This window comes from Squalius cephalus (genome assembly GCF_949319135.1).
Source record: "Squalius cephalus genome assembly, chromosome: 15".
In the NCBI taxonomy this organism is placed as follows: Eukaryota; Metazoa; Chordata; class Actinopteri; order Cypriniformes; family Leuciscidae; genus Squalius; species Squalius cephalus.
The window spans coordinates 12,919,704-12,945,427 of NC_137136.1; the positions used below are offsets into that span (position 1 = coordinate 12,919,704).

Consider the following 25,724-nt stretch of genomic DNA (forward strand, 5'->3'; position numbering starts at 1 on the left):
GGAAATAAGTGTAGAGTGCAGTTGTGAGTCATGATGGTTGTTGTAGTTCTAGACTAAATGTGAATATTATGCAAAACTACAATAATTAAATGTTAAATTACACAAAAAGACTTATTTAATCTCACTTTATTAACCAATTCAACTATTTTCCATGATGATCCAATTCAACCATACTAATAAGCAAAAATGACCTTAGTGAAACTTCATTATTTGTGTTTTTATTGCTATAAAACTGTTGAACTTTCTTCTCCTGTGTCCTATTTTTCTGCAGTCCAGAATGGCAGCACGGCTAAAAGGTTTGTTTGCATTTTCTTCAGCCTGAGGCTCATTCATTTCACTTGAAGGGCCTTTCCATTTGCCAAAAATAGAACTTTTTGTTGTTGTTCTGATTAAAAAACAAACAAACAAGCAAGCCCAGTCCAGATGATCAAAATTTACGTTATGCATTACTTTCCATAAAAAAGTTACGGTGACCGGGAGGGGTCATGTTCGGTTCACTTAGTTTTGTCTTGGCCACAACATAAACTCGTGGGAACGTCATAATATCTCGTGGGCACAAGATCGTATGTTGAGCGAACAACATCTGTTTCTCGTGGCCACGACTCATTTTGACCCGGAGAAGATTTTCTTTTTCCCCGAAAATACTAGTTAATGTTATCGCTTTGGACTGAAACTTAGTGACTTTGTTCACAAAGGGTATAACTACTTCTCAAATGTTTTTTGACAATTTTCTTACTTTTTTAGGGGGGGTTTTGTCACCTTGTTACACTTCCCGGTCAAAAATGACCGGACTACAAAAAATAGCTTATAAATCTCTCATTATACTATATTATCACCCAATATTGGATTCAATCTTTTTGTCAACTTGTTCTCTTTCAATTAGAACTGGTTTTCTATTTCTATTTGCATCCGATTAATCATAGGCCTCATTTATTTGAGAGTAGGCATCTCATTTTGAGTAAAAAAAAACATTATTTTTGAATAATTTTGGAAATATTCAATAAAATCTGAACAAAATTTGGCACTGTTCATCACACTAGTCTACTTTAATTTTTCACCAGGAATTTTGTTTTGAAAAACTTTTATTTTGTACAAAATGGCACAGAGTTACACTTGTGGTGTTCCACTGGGCCATTGAAAGTGAATGGGAGAGTTTTGCTTTTCAGGAGCATGTTCATTATGTTTATGTACACATATTTGCATGTGTGCTTGCAAACATTGAGCCCTTGAACCTGTGCATGTGTGGATACATGCATACACATGCTACCCAAACACACACAGTCTGTCAGCCAGTCTAGAAACACCATATGAGCAGGATTAAGACAATGCATGCTTGTAAGAGATGGTCCCAAACTAAAGGAAGACCGTTGTCAACTTTAGGCAGTTTAACCAATACAAATGGGTTCAGATAGGGCACATCTTGAATCTCATGATGAAACTCCAAAGGGGGGTTGATTCCCAAGACAGAGGCCTAAAGAAGACATCCTTGTGAGACCTCTTTTTGAGTTTGCAGGACTGAAATCCTCTTTAAAATCACAGAGACTGCCTTTACATATCAAAATGCATCAGATCAATCCAAATAATGCTAGACAGACTTATAATCAAACATTGATCAACTGCATAATTCTATATCACGTCTACAACCTATATACATATGTGACTATTATGCTTAGATCACACATAATTCATGCAGTTGTTACTATTGAATGGTTTATTGGAGGTGTGTCTTGTTTAAATTATGGTAGGATCAAATCCATGTAAAATGTATTGTACTCTCATCAAATGCATATCTAAATCATACCCGGCTAGAGCTGGAAAGTTAAGAGACCATGTGACTAATCCGATAACATGTCATTTATGTGAGAGGAAGAGAAATAGTCACATCCTGAACCAAAGAACATACCTAATTGGTCAGAATCTCTAGGGGTTGGATAAACATCTGAGTTTAAAAACTCTGGACATGATCAAAGCATTAGAGGAGATAGGTTAAAAGGGGTTGAGACTGGTTATAATGGGATGAGGTTGGAGTCAGAGTCTAAAGCAGCATCATACAAGTTTCTGTGTATTAGTTCAATAAAGAGAAGTGTATTGTGTTATGTGCTTACGAATATGGGGCCAGATTTACTAAACAGGGCAAATTAGCATGCAAGCGCAATTCCAAAATAGCACCGATGGGAGTGGAAAGATCTGCGCTTGATCTACTGACGACACGCAAGTTAAAATACGCAGACACAGCCGGATCATTTCCATAATGACCAACCAAGCGATACCAGTGCGAGTTAGCGTCTGATTTAAGACATGCTTTTTAGGGCGATAAATAATGGTGCAAATACCAGTTACTTGATGAGCGCAAACCTTAGTAAATCACCTTGCGTGATTCATTTAAATACTCTGCTCCCATAAATTTTGCGTCTGAAAGGGAAACTCCGACAAATGCATATGCAATAAGGTCAAGTCAAAGATTAAACAAATCACCAGTTTAAACATTATTGCACAACTGCATAAATTTATTAGATACATTGTGTAAAAAAAGTGTGCCCTTACATGTTTTCTTATGGAATGGGCAGTTTTTGGTGGTAGGATGGAGAACAGTCAAGATGCCACTGCTGACGCAGATTGTGAAGATGCTGTGTGTGTATTTGTCGTCAGCTGTGGTCATACACATTCAGTAAACAATACGGTCTTCTTCATCCTGAGTTTTGATAGAAAGTAGTTTGTCACAGGCTGAGAAATGACATGGAATGGAAACTCACGTTTGGCTGATTTTAACATTATAGTCCCAGAACATTAAGGTCAGAGTGGAGAGTGGATTGAATTCTAGAATCTATGAAAACACGTCCCAGACACTTCGGCCCTGTCCCAAATGCCGCCCTTGCATTTTTCCCTTGTTGTAATTCTGCATGGATTGTTGAGTAAAAGAGTGTTAAAACGACAAATTGGCCAACCTACAGTCTACAGGTGTACCATTTTGGACTGGGCCATAAAGTGTCTCTAAATCATTCAGCCAGATTTACACACTGCTTGTTAAACTGAATTAGCATGGTGCAGCACCATAGCATATCCAGTTCAGAAATGCATGAACGTCAGTCAAGCTTGACAATAAAAAAAACTCTTGAACTTCTTTTTGAATGTTTCCACATCCATCAGAACACTTTTCATGCTCAACATGATCAATGTATGATCAACGATGACTCCACTACATCCACCCGTCAACAATTTGTGGGAGTAGAATAGGCTCTTACATGATTCCACTGGTTCATAGTGTGTTTGTGGGAATATCCTAGATTAGAGAGCCCCTATCCTGTGATGTGGCACTTGTAGGGTCTGCAGGTTGGGGCAGGTAAAGTACGGTGCAGGCAAGAAACATGTCGCCACTCCATTGGAAGCGAATGGGAGCGTTGGCCCATAAAAAACCTCCTCTTTACCCTTGGTGCTCACATCTAGCACCTGCCAAATAGATAAATGATAGGATTTCAACATTAATTATTCAACATGTCATTCAAACATAAGCACCATTCAAGTCAACTCACCTGAATGCAAGCAAGGGGTTCATTTGTCCAGATGGAATATCCACCAACCACATAGATCCTGTCATCATGGACAGACACTCCTGCCTCATTTTGGCCTATGAGGAGAATGTAGAGATTACGCTTACAAAAAAAAATCATTACCATGGTCTAATAACCCTTTCAGGCACAGTGGACACTTTTTTACAGTTTGTGAAAATGTTTTGATTGGATCACTTATAAAAATGTCTTACCAGCTAAACTAGGTTGATTTTTGCACACATTACCAGCTTAGTACTTTTTGTAAGGGGTACTAGAATCAGTAATAAATACAGGAAAAAAATACAGTATATACAGTAAAGCTAAGTTTTAAAGAGAAAAGAAAATGTGTAGGTAAATAGATGAATAATCATATCTATTCCATAATTATAGTGCGTGCGGTGACCTGTGAGGAGACTGAAGGTGCAGCGTGTCCACTGGTCCATGTCCATGTCGTAAGAGTCGATGTGTCTAACCAGGATGCGGTCATTGTTGTAGTCTAGATCGTTCCCCCCAAGCACATATAGCTGCCTTTTGACTGCCGCCATCACATGGTACACCCTCCTCTGCAACATGGGACTGCGCGCTAGCCATTGATTCTATTACGGAGAGGAAATTACAAAAGAAAGAACATTCTTAAAAACACGTCAATTCAAACTATACAATTGACCAGGAAAAGAGCTTAACAAATTTATGGTAAAATCATTTTTGCTGGCTAATTGTATAGTTTGACATTGCACACATGCACTGGAACATGCAAAAAACAATTATGTAAAATGTTTGCTTTCACAAAGTATTTAATTTATATATATATATATATATATATATATATATATATATATATATATATATATATATATATATATATATATATATATATATATATATATATATATATATATATAAAATACTTTGTCAAAAGAAGCGTTTAGCATTCATTTCTTTTGCATGTTCCGGTGCGTGTGCATTTATTTGCGAAAGGTGTGTGTTCATGCAGAGATTGAACTAGCAGTGGTGAGTGAGAGTGTGAATATACACATGTGTGTTTGGCGACCATCTGTTGAGGGTATTGTGGGTGGGGGGTTGCTGTTCCTGGCAGGTGAATGCAAAGCCACTTTGAATACCAATGAGCCTCTGCCTCCTGTTCTTTCCTCCTCTCTTTCTTTATATCTCTCTCTTTGAAAAACACACAGTTGCACTGACCACAGAAGTTATACGATCTTAAAGTCTTTTTAAATGTAACATTAATAAATTACAATGGTGTGTAGAGGATTTGTATTGGACATAAGTCCCTTGTGTGGGTTTGGGGGGTTTTTTTGTATTGTTTTTGTTTGTTTGTTGCATTTATTTGATCAAAAATACCATAAAAAAACTGTAATTTTGTCAAATATGATTACAATTTAAACTGTTTTCTATTTTAATATATTTTAAAATATAATTGATTCCTGTGATAGCAACGGATCAGTGTCACATGATCCTTTAGAAATAATTCTAATATGCTGATTGGGTGTTCAAGAAAATTATTATTATTATTATTATCAATGTTGAAACCAGTTGTGCTGCTTAATATTTTTGTGGAAACGTTATACATTTTTTCAGGATTCTAGATTAATAGAAAGTTCAAATAAACAGCATTTAAGGAAAATAAATATTTTGTAACATTAAAAATGTCTTTATTATAATTTTGATCAATTTAATGCATCCTTGCTGTGCTAAATAAAAGTATTACTTTCTAATTAATTATATTATAATTTATATAATAATTATGTAATATCTATAATATTTACATTTTTTAAGATGAGAAAGATGCAAAAATGTTACCTGTCCTGGGTCATACACCATCAGTCGATTCTGGTACTGAGCTGTGTTAGTGACACCACCTGCAGCAGAAGAAGCCATCTTTTTATGTTAAACTGATGCTAGTAATGCTTTTAAGTCTTGGGCCTAGAAATGCATTGGGAGATTCCTGATATATACAGAGTAGTGGGGTAAATGTGAAGGAATCTATTATTACCTGAGACCCAGAGCAGCCCGTCAGCCACGCATCCTGCATGACAGGACAGCGAACGGTCGAAAGGTTGGACGTAGGTCCACTTGTTCCTCTTGGGGCAGTAGCGCTCCACGCTGGGCAGAACCTGCCTCAGTTCATTCCTCCCCCCGACGGCATAGAGATACTGTCCCAGAGCTCCCAGCACAAAGTGCTCCCTGCACGCCTTCATTGGTGCAATATCAATCCAGCGGTTCACCCTCGGATCGTACCGGCACGCCGTCCTCACCGCGCACGTCCTTCCAGTGGCGTGTTCCACCTCCCCGCCAGACACGAACAGGAAGTTGCCCATGACAGCCACACAGTGGTGACTCCGTCCAGCAGGCATGGGGGCTAATTCACTCCAGTTCGAACCCCCGGCGACACGCGTGTGCTCCTGCGTGGCGGGGTTGAAGAACCGCAGCTCCCGCACGCGGCTGACCTCCCGTTTGCGCCCGCCAATGATATATAATGTTAGTGACTGAAAGCGTGGCGTGGTGCGGGACGTCTGACGTAAAGGCTGTGCAAATACAGAGTGGTGGTAGTCCAATGCCTCCTCCACCAGGGCGGCGACGGTGCTGCTGGAGTTGAGGAAGGGGTGACTACTGGCCACACGGTGCAGGGCGGAGACCTCCATCAGGCCGTAGCGCACGTTTTGCAGCAGTTCCTCCATGTACTGGTATCTGCAGTCATGCTCCAGCCAACGCACCAATAACTACAGCAGGGCAGAGTGGCTCATCAGTATTCAGCACCGATTCGGGATCAGGAGATCACACTGCTCATATTACAGGCTGCAGCTCACACCATCCACACAATACTGTCTGTCTACGCAGGGCCAACGCTTTGTATCATTGCATGCTAATGCTTAAGATATTGTGTCTCTATACAGTGATGAGAAGACAGCTGCAGATGAGACGGGAGGGGGGGGGGGTCTGTGAACACGCACACACACACGTAGTCATGAGGTGTGCGTGTGAAGCATACACACATACGCATTCCGGCACAGCCAAGGGAGTTAGACAAAGGGGAGTTAATTGAACTTGAGAGCAATCTAGACTGTTTAGCTGCAGAGGCATGCGAGTACGGTGGAGATGGCTGGAGATAAGCGATGCCACTCTTGTGGAAACAAAGTGGCTTTTAACACAATCAGCCTGAGACAGAGAACTTATTATAGCATCCCGAGATCATGGGCCACCACCTCTAGACGTTCCGCAGCTGTCTCCTACACACAAATGGCAAATTTAAATGCTTGCAATATATTTTTTCTTGGGAGTATTTCATCTGTGAAATGTTTAGATTTCATTGTACTTACACAGAATGATTCCCAGTGCACTAATTTTAGGAAGGTACACTGTGATATTTCTGTGCTATTAGCAGCACCGAATTGCAGAGATAATGATCGCTGTCAGACAGGTTTCCCTAACATTTCCATAACATTTCCCCATCTGCCATTGGTCGTTCTAATAGGTAATCCAGCCCCAAAACTCACGCCATTGGTTGAGATAATTTTGCTCTGTTGGATGCTCAAATAGAGCAAAGTTCCTTTAAGAGACCATTAAACTACTTATGGTGAACTTGCACATATTAAGGATTAAGTAGTTTTTCAAATTAAATAAAAAATGCTTACATTTTTTACTAATATTAAAATTATGTCCAATACCAATAAACCAAATTATTTGTATGTTATTGCTGATAAAAGATAAATGGTTGGTATATAAAATTGTACACTAAATTGTCTAAAAAATATGAATAAATAAAACACAGTAGATATAAAATAAAATTGTGTAAATGCTCAAGGTGAGTATAGTATTATGACTGATGAGCAATAATTTGCTGATATATAAAAATTCATATTATATTATCTAAAAAACACTAGAAAATAATCAGTTGAAATGCTACAAGTTAATTTAGGCATCACAACATTATAATGTGCAGTATGAAAAATGGATATTCATGTATTATTATGGATTACTCAATTCTTAATGTTTTAAACATTGATTAACTTAAGTGAGCATTACATGGCAATTGAGCATGGACAATCTATCAGTCAATATATATCCGAAATGGACCGATTCTGATAAATGAAAAGGTCTGTAATATTGAGCAATAACCTTTATGGTACCTATATAGTGTGCATTCCTACATAATTACACATTTAAGCTTTAAGTGTACATAGATTTCAGCAAAACCCTCCATTCCTGGCATCATTAATCATGCAACGCTCTATTGAGGTTCTGTTTCGCCTTCTTCCTTTCTCTGAATTTTAGTTGTTGTTTTTTCAACTCTCCTCCTTTTCACAGCCAGCAGAAGAGAAGAAAGAGAATAAGTGAGAGTGGAAAATGGGAGAGGGAAGGAGAGAGACAGAGAGAGAGAGAGAGAGAGAGTGAGGTGTGAGCAAGGCAGCGTCTGCTGACTGTGAAGGTCACACTGGATCAGAGAACTTCCTCGGGGCAGAAAATAAATGAACTCCCCCACCCACTCCCGCACGGAGAAAGACAGACAGAGAGTGAGTGCGAGAGAAGAAAAAAAGAACAAAAAAAAACAAAGAGGAAGAAAATGTGATTTCCAGAGCGTGAGACTCCGAGAACTCTGCATGACGATGATTGACAGCCAAACTATATCGAAGGTAGTATTGGCGGGCGCACGTTCGGACCGGCGGACGGCAGCACCAGCCCCTGTGCCCATCACGCTTCCGTCTGATGCCCAAATTAACCTTCTCTGCAAAGTGAAGGAGGCCCAAAGCAGCCTAATCAGGGCCTGATTATGGCAGCAGCGACTGGTTAAAGGGTCAGGGTAATTGTGCCATCAGAGGCCTGATTGTTTTCAATCAGTAGGGCGGCCGGAGTGACAGCTGGGGGATTGAGGCGCTGATGGAGCCGCGGTGGGCCTAATCAGAGAGAGCCTGGTTGTGGGAGGGGTGGTGGGGGGGCGCCTGATTGGTGCAAATGAATAGTCACACCACAGCCCCCTGACTACAGCCTCCGCCTGAGTGTACATACATACACGCGCGCGCTCACATTGTCCGTACACCTTTTTTTCTCACTTACACCGTAAATTAAACAGGCAGAGTTTGTGTGAATATGACCTTAAGCATTCAGATTTACTTAATGATGCTTTGTGTTTGGTAGCTGTTATAGAGATTGTCATGGGGTTCAAAAGTCTGAGATGTTCTTTTCTAAAAAAAAAAAGAAAATTACATTACCAAATTATATTAAATGCAGAATTATTTGACTGTAAAAAATTACATTAATTACAAAGTGGTGGTGTGTCCTTCTTTTGCTTTTTTGACAGCAGCACTTGAGCTGCAAGTTTGTGTAAAACCTGATGATCACATTGTCCAACATGATTTGAGATGTTCCAAAGAGCATGAACTAGAAATGATATAGAAACTTACATATTTCATAACTGTTCTTTGTTGTAAAGTTTTCAGAATTTTAAACCCCATGCTGATATTTTGCATTAAAGCATGTAAGCTACCAAAGCAGTTCAGAGATGTTTTGAAGAGTTAAAGTCTGTGAATTTGCGGCCCACACACCTGCCATATCTCCTCCTCACTGAGGGAGGTGAGGCGGTCGCTTTTTAGCACTTCCCTGAGGAGCCGATAAGGTAGGAGCAGCACTTCCTCTTGCCTGTTCTTCTGGAGCTCAGAGAGGTGATCCACCAGAAAGCCCACCACTGCTTCCTCCAGGGCCGGCAAGTGGAAGAGGTCTGCCAGCCTGTACAGGTCCAGGTAGTTAAAACTGTTCAGCTCCTACAGGCACAGATATAAATACAAACAGATTCACGGTCAGAGGGGGTGTTTTATTCATGCATGAAAACTAGTTGAGCCTTACAGTCTAAAATGAAATCGTACATGCCTTGAAACATACAAGCACACAAACGCATACAATAATAGATACCCCATGAATACACACTCAGTCATTTAATACTGTAATACAGTAAATAATAAAAAATAAAGTTATGATAAAAAATTAAGTTATTATAAATGATTAATGGAAGCTCAAATGAGTTAAATCTCATGAAAGTCCACAATATCCAAAAACAGACTGGAAAACCTTAAGTAAAAGAAGGAACAACGGAGACAAATCTAGTCAGGATGCTCCACATCTGCAGGATGAAGAAAGACGCTTCACACAGAGACTGACTGCCATCTACTGGTTAAAATGAACAACAAGCACATTTTAAAGGCAGTGATGAGCAGTGAACAGGTTCAGGTGGAATCTGCATATCTTTTTCAAATTTTCTGGGCTGAATTATGGGGGAAATCTATAGAATTCTGCAGAAAGAGGGAAAAATTATTAGGGAATGATAAATAGTTTTCTCGCACAAAGGCTTCAAGAAAACTTGGAATAACACAGAGTCATATAGAGACTACTATCATGATAATTTGATGGTTATTTGTGTCTTTTTTAAGCTTAAAGGCTCCAGAAGTATGCGTTCATTGGAATCAAATTGAAAAGAGCATATAAAACTGTGGAAGAAAAAAAAACTCAAATCAATGAAGAGTGAATCAATGATGACAGATTTTTTTCAGAAATATTCCTATAAAAATGAGCATGTAAGACGCATGAAATGAGTAGAACTTTACAAAATTACTACTGATTACACAGTAACGTTATATCTAGTACTTGCTGAAAACACAAAATAAGCTTTATCAAAACGTTGCAAGTTTTCAAGGCAGAAATAACCTGTAAACACACCTGAATGAGATAGTAGGAACAGAGACTGAGCAGTTCCAGCAGCTGAAGGTGGCTTCCAGCAGACAGGACGTCTTGTATCACTCCTGGCTCCAGCATGATCTACAGACAAAGAACCTGAGTAAGACTACTGTAAGAAACCGCAACCTTGCTTTCCTAATTCCATGTTAAAAGCAGGGGCCTTCAACCTTTTTCAGGCCAGACTCCTTAATGAAGAAAGAGACGGAACAGGGACGCTGTGTTGAAACTTGTATAAATGTGTTGCATAAGCCTGCTCTATAAAAGACGTTTATAGCAGCTACTATATTAAAGGTATTGACATATGTATAATGCTTAGATTGAAAAGCTAATATTATCACAATTTAAAATAACTGAATTTACTTCTGTCTTCAGTGTCTCATGAGCCTTCGATGATTTGGTGCTCAAGAAGCATTTATTATTGTCAATGTTGAAAAAAGTGCTTCTTATTTTTGAGGAATTCTTTATTGAATAGAAAGTTCAAAAGAACAGCAAATATTTGAAATAGAAATATTTTGTAAAATTATAAAATGTCACTTTTGTCACTTTTGATTGATTTTATGAATCCTTGCTGAATAAAATGATTAATTTCTTAAATTAAATCTTACTGAACCCAAACTTTACAACAGTATATAATATTGGACCGTCTCTATCCCTTAGGATATATCTGTTAGCAGTGTTTGAATGTAAAAGTTGTTTAGCAACAGACAACCAATCAAACTAAACAACTGACATGACAAAAAGTTGACAGCAAAAGCATTAACTGGTGTAAATCAGACATTGCTTTATTTGTTTTTGCTTTTGTATGTTTCAGGTTACTTAAAACAGCCAGAGTGGACCTACATGGTGACATTTTCACAATTGGAAATCACATGCTTGTTCCAATCTGTATTTGTTCAATCAGTGTTAGTGACTTCATGAATATGCAACTAAGAACATAAACTCGGGGTTTACCAATAGTATAGTGTGAAATCTTCAAACTAACATGAAATAAGATAACCTAGTATTACATTTAACCAGATTTAGAATTTCAATAAGCCCATTTGTGAAGCTCCAGAATAAATTATTTCACTTATCTGCTACATATGATTCATAATGGGGTCTTTCCAGAATCTAGAGACCTGTCTTTGCTTGAGGCACTGCAAATTTAGTTTGTTTTGCATGTTCTGGGCCATATGCTACTGTGTGGGCTATGCTGAATTTACCTGGCCTGTGTAGGCGAAGTCCAGTGCGTGCTTCAGTCCGACGCTAGTCACACCCTGGAGAGTTACCTCATCTGCCTCACTCTCCACCATACACAGACTGAACATGGCCTGAAGATACACACACACAAACTCATAAGCAGGATGCACCACAGAACAACAGTAATAGGCTATAGCATCCTGTAAATAGCTATTAAAGCAAAATGTCAAAAAACTGTTCATTCAAGTCTAAAGAGTTTCACACTGAGAATGAAAGTGAGTCCATGGCCATCAATCAGTACATACTGTACTTTCTCACACACACGCGCGCAGAATAAAGAGACCAAGAGGCCAGTGCTGTCCCGCTGTGTTCTCTGGCAGGAGTACACTAATCAAAAGCATTGATTGCTGTCACAGAGCGAGTGTAGGATGGTCATTGATCAAAGCCCATGGTGAAGAGGAAGTCAAAGGACATTGGATCATCATTGCACCAACTCCACTGATCAAACCTAACTGCTCCTAATGATGAACTTCCAGCGTGAAATAATAAAAAAACTGTAATCTTATCTATTTTTATATATACATACATATACACATATACACAGTGAGGAAAATAAGTATTTGAACACCCTGCTATTTTGCAAGTTCTCCCACTTAGAAATCATGGAGGGGTCTGAAATTGTCATCGTAGGTGCATGTCCACTGTGAGAGACATAATCTAAAAAAAAAAATCCAGAAATCACAATGTATGATTTTTTAACTATTTATTTGTATGATACAGCTGCAAATAAGTATTTGAACACCTGAGAAAATCAATGTTAATATTTGGTACAGTAGCCTTTGTTTGCAATTACAGAGGTCAAACGTTTCCTGTAGTTTTTCACCAGGTTTGCACACACTGCAGGAGGGATTTTGGCCCACTCCTCCACACAGATCTTCTCTAGATCAGTCAGGTTTCTGGGCTGTCGCTGAGAAACACGGAGTTTGAGCTCCCTCCAAAGATTCTCTATTGGGTTTAGGTCTGGAGACTGGCTAGGCCACGCCAAAACCTTGATATGCTTCTTACAGAGCCACTCCTTGGTTATCCTGGCTGTGTGCTTCGGGTCATTGTCATGTTGGAAGACCCAGCCTCGACCCATCTTATATGCTCTAACTGAGGGAAGGAAGTTGTTCCCCAAAATCTCGCAATACATTGGCCCCGGTCATCCTCTCCTTAATACAGTGTAGTCGCCCTGTACCATGTGCAGAAAAACACCCCCAAAGCATGATGCTACCACCCCCATGCTTCACAGTAGGGATGGTGTTCTTGGGATGGTACTCATCATTCTTCTTCCTCCGAACACGTTTAGTGGAATTATGACCAAAAAGTTCTATTTTGGTCTCATCTGACCACATGACTTTCTCCCATGACTCCTCTGGATCATCCAAATGGTCATTGGCAAACTTAAGACGGGCCTTGACACGTGCTGGTTTAAGCAGGGGAACCTTCCGTGCCATGCATGATTTCAAACCATGACGTCTTAGTGTATTACCAACAGTAACCTTGGAAACGGTGGTCCCAGCTCTTTTCAGGTCATTGACCAGCTCCTCCCGTGTAGTTCTGGGCTGATTTCTCACCTTTCTTAGGATCATTGAGACCCCACGAGGTGAGATCTTGCATGGAGCCCCAGTCCGAGGGAGATTGACAGTCATGTTTAGCTTCTTCCATTTTCTAATGATTGCTCCAACAGTGGACCTTGCTGCTTGGCAATTTCCCCGTAGCCCTTTCCAGCCTTGTGGAGGTGTACAATTTTGTCTCTAGTGTCTTTGGACAGCTCTTTGGTCTTAACCATGTTAGTAGTTCTTACTGATTGTATGGGGTGGACAGGTGTCTTTATGCAGCTAACGACCTCAAACAGGTGCATCTAATTTAGGATAATAAATGGAGTGGAGGTGGACATTTTAAAGGCAGACTAACAGGTCTTTGAGGGTCAGAATTCTAGCTGATAGACAGGTGTTCAAATACTTATTTGCAGCTGTATCATACAAATAAATAGTAAAAAAATCATATATTGTGATTTCTGGATTTTTTTTTTTAGATTATGTCTCTCACAGTGGACATGCACCTACGATAACAATTTCAGACCCCTCCATGATTTCCAAGTGGGAGAACTTGCAAAATAGCAGGGTGTTCAAATACTTATTTTCCTCACTGTATATGAAGAGTTCAGATGCAAAAGCCTCTAAGTGCCATTTGAAATTTTCTTCTAAAATGATAATTTTTATCAAGCTTGTATATATAAGTTCAGTAATTTCACTTAAATGACAATTAATAGGTAATTTTCATTGTCATTTAAGTGAAATTACTGAACTTAAACATACGAGCTTGATAAAAATGATCATTCTAGAAGAAAATTTCAAATGGCACTTAGAGGCTTTTGCATCTGAACTCTTCATATATACATATACACATGCCTCCCAAAATCAGAGTAATAACTCTCAGGCACAGATTAAGTCTGGTTCTGGATTGAAATTAGTGTCAACAGTCTTTTGAAAGAATCAATAGACATTTAATGCAGGTCTTAGCTCCATCTGAAGCCGCCGTGTGCTGAAAATAGATGCAAAGTGTTTATCATCTTTTATCGTTGCCACCTCACCCTCAGAAACTGTTCCCCCAGTAGTATGTCACATTTAAAGTGCCTGGTAAAGTATATCGTGTTTTTCTATTTTCTATTTAAAGAGCAGTACGTTTTTAATAACTGACCTTGGCTCACATTCAGATATTTTAAAGGACTCATTAGAGCTGATGGTTGTTGGATTGTTGACAGCTACTCAGAGAGCTCCTTACTGGGACACCACTGCCCATAAGCAAGACTTAGGGGTTTTTTTGGAGGGGGATTGTGGGTAATAAGCATGACCAGTCCTGTGTCACATGTCTGGCTGAGTGACTTCTGACCTTGGAAAAGCAATGCAGGCTGGTCAGACAGCAGCTTTGTGAGCTAATTAGTTTACAATGCATGCTTTTTGAGCCATATGAAAATACAGAATGATTCAATGCCTCCGATCAGTGTTACCGGCATTGCTGCACCGTGAATCTAAGCAGCAGCTGCTGACTCTTCCGCACCATGCAAAACAAATCATATTTCACATGAGCTGTGACTGTGAGTGCAATGCAATAGAATAAAAAGACTGTGTACCACAAAATTAAAGCCAGGAAATGTCTAACTATTGAGTTGCCTTCATGGACTGCAGACAAAAACAATATAGTTACAACACTGCCAGTGTAGTCTGATTCCCGAACAAATTACTTTTATGAGCTTTTATGCACTGATTTTTTTAATGAATAAAAAGATGTATTAACAGTTTTAATCAGTCGGTCTAAACATTATATTCAGTAAATGAAGCAAGCTTGTGTAAGTATCATTACTCATGATTGTTGCTGATGTTATTACTCGTTAAAGATACAAATTTGCTACACATTTATATTACAGTATATAAGTATATATCATTTGTGTTTACTCAGAGAAATTTGCAGTACAAACTTCTCTGGTCAAATGTGTAATGTCATTGTGTTTAGAAGGGTAGGGCCGAGAGCAGTGAGAGAACGGCGCGAGGCCTGCACGGCGCGCCAGTCTCGTATCTCTCACAGAGGACCTTCGAAAGCATAAAAGGAGGAGTGACGACAGTGAAGGACAAGAGAGGACCAGGCCTGGACATGTTATGTTTTGTTTTGTTTATGTGTGTGGCAGTCGTCCGTGAGGGGCTGCCGCTTTTACTTTCGTTTTGTTGTTGGTTTATTTTACTGAATTAAAAGTGTTTGAACGTTCGCCGGTTCCCGCCTCCTTCTTCCCTGATCCTCTAACATTGCTACAGTCATTATTACAGTGTTTGTGCCAGTGCCACAGGCGCAGATTACACCTTTCACATTTATTCATTAGTGCCACTGAGGTGTTAAATCTCGAAAGGGTGCAATATCCTTTCATTTCTCAGGGACATCCGACCTAAAAATAGAACAAGACAGGTGACACTGGTTAAACTGATGTGATTTTTACATTTTCTAAAGAAAATGTGACTGCCGTTTGACCGTACAAACCTCACTGCCACCATTCTAACAACTAAGTGGTTGCTATGGGTTCTGAGAGGTTTTCTTGAAATTCTCTTTCTGGATGTTCTGGATGGTTGTATGATCGTTGCTTACTGGGCCGAGTCAAAATAGCCCACCTTTCTATGATACTGTATTCATGTGTATAGATATGACTTGCGTCCCTCCTTCCCTCTATCCACCTAATGGATTTTCACCCACTTGTGTTTCAGATGATGAATACTACACCTCTCTCCAACAAGCCCTAAAATTGGAGGTATAATTAATTCACAAACCAGGCAGGACCATTATGTCAGTTAAATACTGGCAATTATTATTAATTTCCAAAACAAAACTCATTTTGGTAATCACGATAGGGCATAAAACACATGCTCATCCACACGTGTACACTCCTGTCTATTTAAACCTATTCAACCATTCCACCTAATAGAAATCAGAAATAATACAAACCTTGCAGGCATACTATGTCAAAGGGTAGCTGTCAAACAGAGCCAACAGCTTGATTGACTAAAGCTTTGGATCAGCCCATGTTTTACATAAGCTATGACTCGCCTTAACAACAGCAGAAGGTGTCCTCATTAGAAACCAAGGGCTAAAATCAAAAACAAGGGATTATATCTTATCATTCCAGCCCAACAGAGGTGGAGAGCTTGCCAGGAGACATATAGAGATAAATATACCTGCCCTATTTAATTCTGTTCTTTGGACTGTGCACATAATCTTTCCCTCTGTTGCAGGGATGGATGTATTTCTTCTTTGTAATCTTCTGAACAAACCAAAATCAAATCTCACTGATACGGTTTTCAGACCTCTGCTGACTTTTCATTTCCTGTCTGTTGCTCTCTTGTCTCCCGTGTGAACTGTACATATTTGCATCAGGATTGTGCAGCTGAAAGGAAAATCCTATTGTCGTTTACTCACTATCAAATTGTTCCAAACACGTATAACTTCTGTGGAACACAAAAGTAGATATTCAATAGTGCGTTTACGCTGCTCTTTTCCATATAAACAAAGACAACGATGCTGTACAGCTCCCTTCATTTCACACTGATTTCAACCCTGCTATAAAACATTTTGACACACCACATTTGAATGTATTATTTTCAGATCTTGGCAGCACTCATCCCCATTTACTTTTATTTTATGGAGAAGAGCAGCATGAACTTTGTACCTAACATCTCCTCTTCAGTTCCAAGAAAGAATGGATATGTATGGATGGAAGCTCTGTTCCACCACAAAAGGGGGAAAAAAAATCATGTTTTGGTAAAGCATTGTTCTAAAATAAAAAGTAGCAGTAAAAGTCGTAATTATGAGATAAGGTCAACATTTTGTCTTAGTATGCCATAATTTTCACTATATATCTCAGGATTATGACTTTTTATGTCATAATTATGATTTACCAAAGCATGATTTCTTTCCTACGTGGCGGAAATGTGCTTCCATTGATATGGAATGACAAGATTTTTGAGAGAACTGTTCATTTAATAGATACCAGCATTGCTTGTGTGGCAAACACTCTCACTGATCATGTTTCTGGGGTTAGCGACATGGAACCTGCACAATGTACAATCTCACCCGGAAGTAATCGCTGCAGGCTGCCAGGACCGCCTTATGAGCATGGAACTTCTGTTCCCCGGCGACCAGGGTGACATCGCAGAGCAGTCCGTCCTTCCGCTGCTGATTAAGGGCAGAGAGGACAGAGTCCTGGTGGGATTTGGATTGACACAGCCTCTGTCCTGTCAGCATGTCCTGAGAGCTGAGACACAAGAGAAACACTGCAAGACAAGCCCATGCTTGGAGTTTGTGAACAACTCATCATGGAAGCCTGTGCCCAGAAACAATGAAGTGTGTATGTGTGTGTGTGTGAGTGTGAGTGTGAGTGTGAGTGTGTGTGTGTGTGTGTGTGTGTGTGTGTGTGTCTTTTTCCCTGCTGTTCACTAGATCTATCAATACGCCTATTCAGAATGTGAGATGTCATTGATTCTCACTGCTCCCATTGCCCTGAATAGCTCTTTTCAGCACAACACATTCAGATTTAGCTCTAATTCTGTACACTGAAAAATTTTTTATTTAACATAAAAAGACTGCAGAAATGGTATAGTAAAAGCCTGTTAATTGATTAACTTTAAGTTACCTTACCACATTAAAAAATGATTAATAAAACACCACATGTAATTTTACTTTCAAGATTTAAAGATAAATGTTTTAAATGTATTTATTAAAGATTTGATATTATTAATTTACTGAGCATATTTGTTATTGTTAATTTATTAAAAATACATTTATTTTTCAAATATTTCAAAATATATTTCATGTATTATATTATATATACTTTATTTCAATAATAAAAAAATAAAATAAAAATTTTAATTTCTATATTTACAACATTTTTAACAAGGCAATATATACACTTTTACAACAAAATTACATTTGCAATGAGTAAAAGGTATGAACCTCCTTTGAATTTATATGAATATCAGTATTAACAAAAGTTCCTGCGTGAACCATCACATTTGTTGATATTTTATTTCATACTTTTTTGTTAGTTAACATTGTACGTTATTTCATTCATGTTAGTTTCATTATTGAATTGTATTTTGCAGTAACAAACAGATTTGAATACTGGTTGATATTATTCTTATATTATTTAAATCTTACACGCAAAGCCAGAATTGGACAAAATAGACACCAAAATGCCTCCCACAATGTCAGTGACATCATCATTGTATATATATACATTTATTTATTTTATTTTTTTGCAGTAAATTTAACAAAAATGTTTTACAGTATTAGTTTACACAGATTATTACAGCCTTCTGGGAGAAGAAAGCTTCAGATGACCTCAGATATCCTCCAGAGCTCTTTAAATAACGCTGACCGTGTCACAACATCTCCCATCAAATCCAACAGCATCTACATCAAATTAAAACTCACCAAAGACGTGAGGACATGGTCATCTCTTAAAGTAGACTGAGGTGTGCAAAATGTACCTGGGAGGAGGCTCAGAGGGCATGCTCCTGGAGGAGAGAGGAGGCAGAGGAAGGAGCACTTCCTGTTGATACAACAAAACACCAGACAGCCCCGACTGAGCATGTGCAGCACTCTACAGTGAGAGAACAGAAAGAGCAAAGACTGAGAGTGAATAAGGACACAGCCTGCATATCTGAGAAGCCTATGATGGCCTGAATATCTGAGCATCTCGATGGAGCTTCTGAGATGAAGAGCTTTTAAAGATTGAAATGATTCGCCTTTACAAAACAGAGTGAAATATCCCTCAAGAAACATATCTGATGCATGAAGGCCAAGTATGGCAGCCCAAACTCACAAAATAAAAGCAAGGACAATTAAAACAGTTATAAAAGGAATTAAAAGAGATAAATGATACAGTTATAAAAAAAAATTAGAGTAAAATTAATTAAAGTAGTAAAAAGATGATACATAGAATAAACTTCTCATCTGGCAAAACACCGGTGTATCTTATTTTGCTTATAGTTTTCTCTTACACTGTGTCTGTGGTGTTTATTCAGTGCGCCTAAGATTTCCATTGGACGTCTCCGATGGACCCGATTTTTCCCTAAAATCGGACAGGAGGAGCTCTAGGACTGACTCCTTGGGTTCACTGCCCCATCAGTCCGCACCCCAAAAAAAACATTTGTTCAGAAGCGCTAGGAATGGAGTCGATCCAGTCCGCACCCCACAGAACCTCGAGTTTAATTGACACATCACTCACAACTAGGGATGTCCCGATCAGGTTTTTTTGCCCTCGAGTCCGAGTCCGAGTCATTTGATTTTGAGTATCTGCCGATACCGAGTCCCGATCCGATACTTAATACATAAAAAAAGAATAAAGAAGAGCGAAAAAACAGATCCAGGATGTTCCTTATTTTTTATTTAATTCACCTTATTTTAACATTCAACAACTCTGTTAACAAACAGAGCACTTCTGTGAGGTAGCTTGAACAATCAAGTAATAGCCTACATAAATTCTTCACTTTTGGAATTTAGTGCAACAGTAAATATAAAAAAAGTCTAATAGGGCCTATATAAACAAATAGCACCTCAACTTAAAATACCCGGCAGGCATGTAAACAAATAAAAAATAAAAGTGCTACAGTGTTTGCAAAGCCAGTAATGTGCTTTTAGGAACTGCACTCCTAACTCTTACACCGGTTTCACACTGCACTGTTAGCAGAGCGTGCAGTGCGTATTTTTTTTCGCCGCCCATGTTACCAGATTAAACCAGGCTTTAGAGCATTCACACCGCGCGCAGAGGCGGCGCGGCAGTGCGTAGCAGAGCAGAGCAGGAGTGCCGCGATCGTTTCGGCGCCTAGTCTATTTTTGCTGCGCCGCTTTTGCTGAATTAAAGTGACAATACATTGATCATGGCCAAAATACACCGCAGTTTTATCCAAAAAGTGCATTGATGATATCTATTGTGTTTTAAACAGTCAATCAAATGACCAACAGCAATTTAAAAAGAAAACAAATGTCCAAAAACAAACTTGTTGCCATAACAATAAAATCAAAGATGAAACAAAAGTTATATGAAATTATTAATAAAATAAGCTTCTTGACAAGTTTTTTCTCTTAAATGTATTTGAAAACGAAAAAAAGCAATGCCAACTTATCCATTATGGAGTACTCTGTCTGTAGCCTGCCCTACACAGTCCGCGGTTCAGCCGCGCGTGACAAACGCTGCCAGTGTGAAAGTAAAACGCACGTGTCCTGCTCCTGCTCACCATACGCACTGCTCCGGCGCTGCTTACTAACGCGTGCAGTGTGAAACCGGCGTAACTCTGTGCCACCGCATAAATATTGATGTGTTAAAAAATAATGAGAATATATATATCCGAGTCCTGATCGGGAGGTAACGTCCGATTCCGATCGAGTCTGAAAACACGTGATCGGGCCCGATTTCCGATCATGTGATCGGATCGGGACATCCCTACTCACAACTCACTACTCCACCACAGACCCAGATCATCAGCATGGTTTCATCTCTCAATATCTCCAATTAAGTAATTTATGTTTGTCTCTCATCCCATTTTCAGTGCCATTTGAGTTTAGAATTAAAGGGGTCATGAACTGGATTGTTTTATTATTTTATAATGTTTCCTGGGGTGCCCTTATAATGTTAGTATGATTTTTACATCAAAAATTGTCATAATTTATAAATAAAAGCCATTTTTCCAAGCCTGATTTCAGGCTCAGATTTGAACGCTCAGTTTTAAGGGGCGTGTCTGCTGTGAGACTGCAGTGCAATCGCCCACTGCTGTGATTGGCTGACATGCTTGCATATGAAATAGCTAGTATTACATGAACTCTCTCGAAAACTTTTACTACGTTTTTACTATTACAGCTATCGAGATTAACAAATCGTGAAAAGTATCGTTTAAAGCATTATATTTAAATCTATTCCATCACATGAAAGGTTGCAGCATGATGAGCTTTGACTGAGCAGATGACAGACAGTCTCTAAGTCTGTTGATCGCGTGAATAAAGATCTTATCATTGCAACGCAATTTTTGCACTCTCACAAATGCTTACTCCAAATCACAATGTAAACACGATGTGAGTACACAGTAAGAGCTTCGTTGTGTAGTGTAACAGTGTCATTATTTCATCACGAGTTTGGTAAGTGTCCAGATAAGCTCTCGCGGCTCGCGCTGTGCTGTTTGATTGACAGCTTGGGCGAATGGAAAGGGATCGTTCTTTGATCGCTTTCTGTAATTTAATAACAGTTTAAAAAGGATTATTTTCATAATACTACGAGAAATAGCTCGATCCGGTTTAGCAATTATCATGTCGTCCTATGTTATTTAGCATGTTTGGGCGAATCGGTGGGCGGAGCTAAACAGGCCGTGTTGAAGTAGGCGTTGATCTTCTTTTGTGGAGGCGGTGTTTTATCCTCTTTGACGTCATAGTTCCCCACTTTGAAAAATGAGTCGTTTGCTGAGCCTGATGTCTATAAAAGCTTTTATTGGACTAACAAGGTAGTTTTCAGTTCTGAAACTTACAGGATATTATTATAGTATGATGATCTCTTATATGTCAAAAGCTCAAGGAAATTTTGATTTCTCAGTTCATCACCCCTTTAAAAGGAGGATGCAGAAATAAAATATAGTGTAATCAGTCAGACGCACAATGGCACAGTGCTCATTCAGTTAATGCACAGCTAAACAAATGTGTTTTGAGTCTGGATTTGAATGTGACTACTGTAGGAGCACATCTGATCTCTTCTGGAAGCTGGTTCCAGCTGCGGCTGGCATAATAGCTAAAAGCGGACTCGCCATGCTTAGAGTGAACCCTTGGTATTTCTAGTTGATGTGATCCTAATAATCTGAGTGATTTTTGTCGGAATTTGTCCTCTGCATTCAACCCATCCAAGTTAGTGCACACACATTAGGAGCAGTGAGTAATGAACACACACACACACTGCAAACCGTGGACACACACACCCAGAGCAGCGGGCAGCCATTCACTGAGCTGCCCGGGGAGAGATTGCGGGTTAAGTGCCTTGCTCAAGGGCACCTCAGTCATTTCCTACCGGTGTTTACAATCAATCCCACAACCTTCGGTTTACAAGTCTGACTCTCTAACCATTAGGCCGCAAGTGTCCCAACTGCCCCATGATATAGGCCTAAGCTATATGCTACATGCTATAAGCTTTCTAGGCTGAAAGTGAAGTCTGACATTAATTTCATGACAATTATACACATTTCCTCCCCAGATACTGTACTACAAAAAATTCATTATACATTATATAAATAGCATTTCTACATTATGGTAGCAATTGTTGCACTAGCTTTATGCTGATTTACTTTTTTAAATATATAGAATAAAATAAATAATTAAAATTATCATCAATTTTTATTACTATCTTACAATAAAGATAAGCTAATAAGAATTGAGAGTAATGACAATTGCATACAAACCAAAAATTAAAACATCAGTACGAATTAAATTACGTATAATTTTGGGGTGATGTGCCTAACTGCCATGAAAATAACGGTACAATGGCAAAAAGTTCTTAAACGGTTAGTTCACCCAAGTATTATTTACTCACCCTCATGTCGTTCCATACCCATAAGGCTTTCGTTCATCTTCAGAACACAAATGGATATATTTGAATGAAATCTGAGAGATTTCTGTCCCTCCATTGACCATCTACACAACTACCACATTGACGCTTCAAAAAGTTCATAAAGAGAAACTAATCCATATGAATGGTAGCCTGGAAATCCAGACCTAAATCTGAAAGATTAATGGTCTGGCGTCGACTAATGAAAATCGCCCAGCTCGAGGGGCGGCACCAAGGATGCATTTGAAAATCTCACTGCACGCAATTGGATAACACTACGACCAATCACAACAATAAACCCCATACACTTAGCTACCAGCGGAGCTAACTGGTAGATTAGACTCTTACCGTATCCGGTCGGCAAAACAGCAAAAACATCCTTCTTGCAAAGGAACGATTCGAGCGCCGTCTTCTGTTCCTCTTTTAGATAAAAAGCCAAGTCTAACTTGTTCATTGTAGCGGCCAAAGCCGTTTCAAACAACTGGTGTTCATCCATAGCATTCTTGCATGTTTACAAATGACTTCGACGTCACAGCGCTGTCGTCTTCTGTTTAGCTCGCCTCTGGCCCGCCTATATCAGATAACCCAATCTGATTGGTGCTGCTCAGATCGAGGGGCATATTTAATGAGCATCATTACTCGACACCAGAGTAACTCGCTGAGCAAATTCAACTTACTCTCGCGAGAACTCTGGATTACCAGGGTATATGAATGGAGCGGTTTAGTCCAAATTTTCTGATGAGACACAATCATTTTATATGATGAACAGATTGAATTTAGGCTTTTATTCACATAAACATTCATCAACGCACACATCAGTTGTGGTAAATGGAAGCTCACGCATGCTTGCTTGATGTGCGAGAAGAACCAATGAAATTGATTCTTGTGTGTTACACAAGTTTGAGCTTCCGCAAGAACCAATGAGGTTTGTTCTCTTGCATCAAGCAGGTTCGGTTGAGCTTCTATTTATGTTCTCTGATCAATGTTTATGTGAATAAAAGCCTAAATTCAATCTGTTCATCGTATAGGCTAAAGCGACCGTGTCTCTTAAGAAAATTTGGACTAAACCGCTCGATTCATATGGATTAGTTTTACAATCTCTTTATGAACTTTTTGAAGCATCAAAGTATTAGTTGCGTGGCTATCAATGGAGGGACAGAAATCTCTCAGATTTCATCAAAAATATCTTCATTTGTGTTCCGAAGATGAATGAAAGTCTTACAGATTTGGAACGACATAAGGGTGAGTAACGTTAATTAATGACAGAATTTTTCTTTTTCGATGAACTAATCCTAATTACATGCATTATTTAATGTATGAAAAGCAGGAGAATAAAAATATAAATAAGAAATAAAAATATGAAATTTTCAAGAGATTCATCATGCAGTAATATTCATCCGAGGAAAACAAAATAGAAGAAATATTAAAAACACCACTCACCCTATTGATGCACAATGTGTTTGGATACAAAACAGCTACAGGCTAAGTTCATTCTGATCCAAAATCAGTCTGTGCATCTCCTTTCATAGAGCCTCATGTGATGGTCAAATGGTATCAAGACTGATGAGAGTAGCCTAGGCGACCTGATGCTGGACTTATTGGAGCCTAATGGCCCATTGTGTCTGAGCCATCCCAGCACATATTGATCTGATTACAAGATGACCTTCAATCAGCAGATTGTAGTCCACGGTCAATGGAGGAGAAAAGAAGAGGGGAAAAAGAGAAATTAAACTAATGATACAGTAGTAGTACAGATATTTTCTTAATAGCACTGGTCTGTCACTCAAATGGTCCCGTCCATCATTCTAGCCGTCACTGACCTACTTAACCAGAGTCCACCCTTAATCCATCAAACTAAAGGTGACTGAATGACAGTTTAAGGTACCGTCGCGTTAAAATCAACGTGTAGGATATATTATTAAAATAATAATAATAATAATAATAATAATAATAACAACAATAATAATAATAACGTTAACATGTAGGCGGATGATATATTGTCTATTAATGATATTATTTTGACAAGTTAATTGCGTTACGGATCCAAATAAGAACTGTCACTAAGTGCAGATTATAGTGCTTGGTCGCGAGTCCTTGGCTTCCACAATCACTTTAAAACCTCAACTAAGGTCTCCTAGCAACAGGGCAGAACCAAGAAAATTTGGGCAACGATAAATGTAATCCTCACTGAAGACCCGCCCAACTGCAACCTCATGACATTTAGCTGTGAACTGTTTCGGTACATCCCTTCAGCATCCATCTGTAAACAGTCTAAACGTTTCTGTATGTTAGACATGTCGTAAATATACAAACATTCACCGGATAAAAAGCGCACGTACACAGTGTACCTTCACGTCCAGTGTCTTCTTCTCTCGGTCAAACTGATTTTATCCGACGTCGGTCACTTATCAACTTTGACTGACCCAAACAAAATATCTGCATCGACCCCCAGGAGAAAACTGTGCAGAGACTGTGGGTGTAACTCGCTATGTCTATGCCCGATGCGTCTGAGCTCTGTAACCGCAAGAGTCTTAATCAGTCCCCGCCTCTTGCGGTCACATGCCCGGGATCATGCGTGTCCACGAGGCGCCGAATATGAAGTACAAACCATAGCCAAACACATTCTATCATTTTCTTATTGAATCAGAATGAGGCATATGTTGATATTTGATATGTTGTTTTATAACTTAATTATTGAATACATCTGTATAATTATTTTAAAGGGAATTATTAGGCTATATTTTAATTAAATAGTAGCCTAGGCCTAGTATGTGGCCTAACCCCCCTTAAGTTTTATGATTAAGGGAAAATATTTAATTGCGTAAAAATTGAGAGTAGAATATTTTTGAGCAAGGCATATTTAGGCCAAGGCTAGGCCTATATTCTGTAGCCTAGCCTATAAAAATGCCCATGATGGCGTTTAAAGATTTTACTCATTTACATTTGACTTTTCCAGGTCAAAAAATCACAAATTAATTAAAATTTAAATAACTTAACCCTTTCATGCATGAATTATGATAACCTCAGTCAGGATTTTATGTGTTTTTATTGCTCTTAGGGCATGAAAAACAAGAATTGATTTTTATTTTATTTTT

At 38.9% G+C, this 25,724-nt stretch overlaps 1 protein-coding gene across 7 annotated transcripts; it reads right to left on the reverse strand.

Moving 5' to 3' along the window:
* Nucleotides 1-1,073: 1,073 nt before the first annotated feature.
* klhl32 (kelch-like family member 32) lies at nt 1,074-25,166 on the reverse strand. 7 transcript variants are annotated; one of them, XM_079894476.1, is made up of 13 exons: nt 24,978-25,138; nt 24,070-24,292; nt 18,539-18,651; nt 17,124-17,304; nt 11,492-11,599; nt 10,272-10,370; nt 9,107-9,322; nt 5,560-6,286; nt 5,367-5,425; nt 3,952-4,144; nt 3,531-3,625; nt 3,243-3,447; nt 2,483-2,692 (listed from the first exon to the last, which is right to left on the reverse strand). In XM_079894476.1, the coding sequence occupies exons 3-12, from the start codon at nt 18,559-18,561 to the stop codon at nt 3,286-3,288; spliced, it is 1,863 nt and encodes a 620-aa protein (XP_079750602.1). In that variant the 5' UTR covers nt 18,562-18,651; nt 24,070-24,292; nt 24,978-25,138; the 3' UTR covers nt 2,483-2,692; nt 3,243-3,285. The 7 variants fall into 7 exon arrangements, with proteins under 7 accessions (XP_079750598.1, XP_079750601.1, XP_079750599.1 ...); XM_079894472.1 differs by having other exon boundaries at nt 1,074-3,447; nt 24,978-25,166; XM_079894475.1 differs by having other exon boundaries at nt 1,074-3,447; nt 18,539-18,600; nt 24,969-25,153.
* Nucleotides 25,167-25,724: the final 558 nt, after the last annotated feature.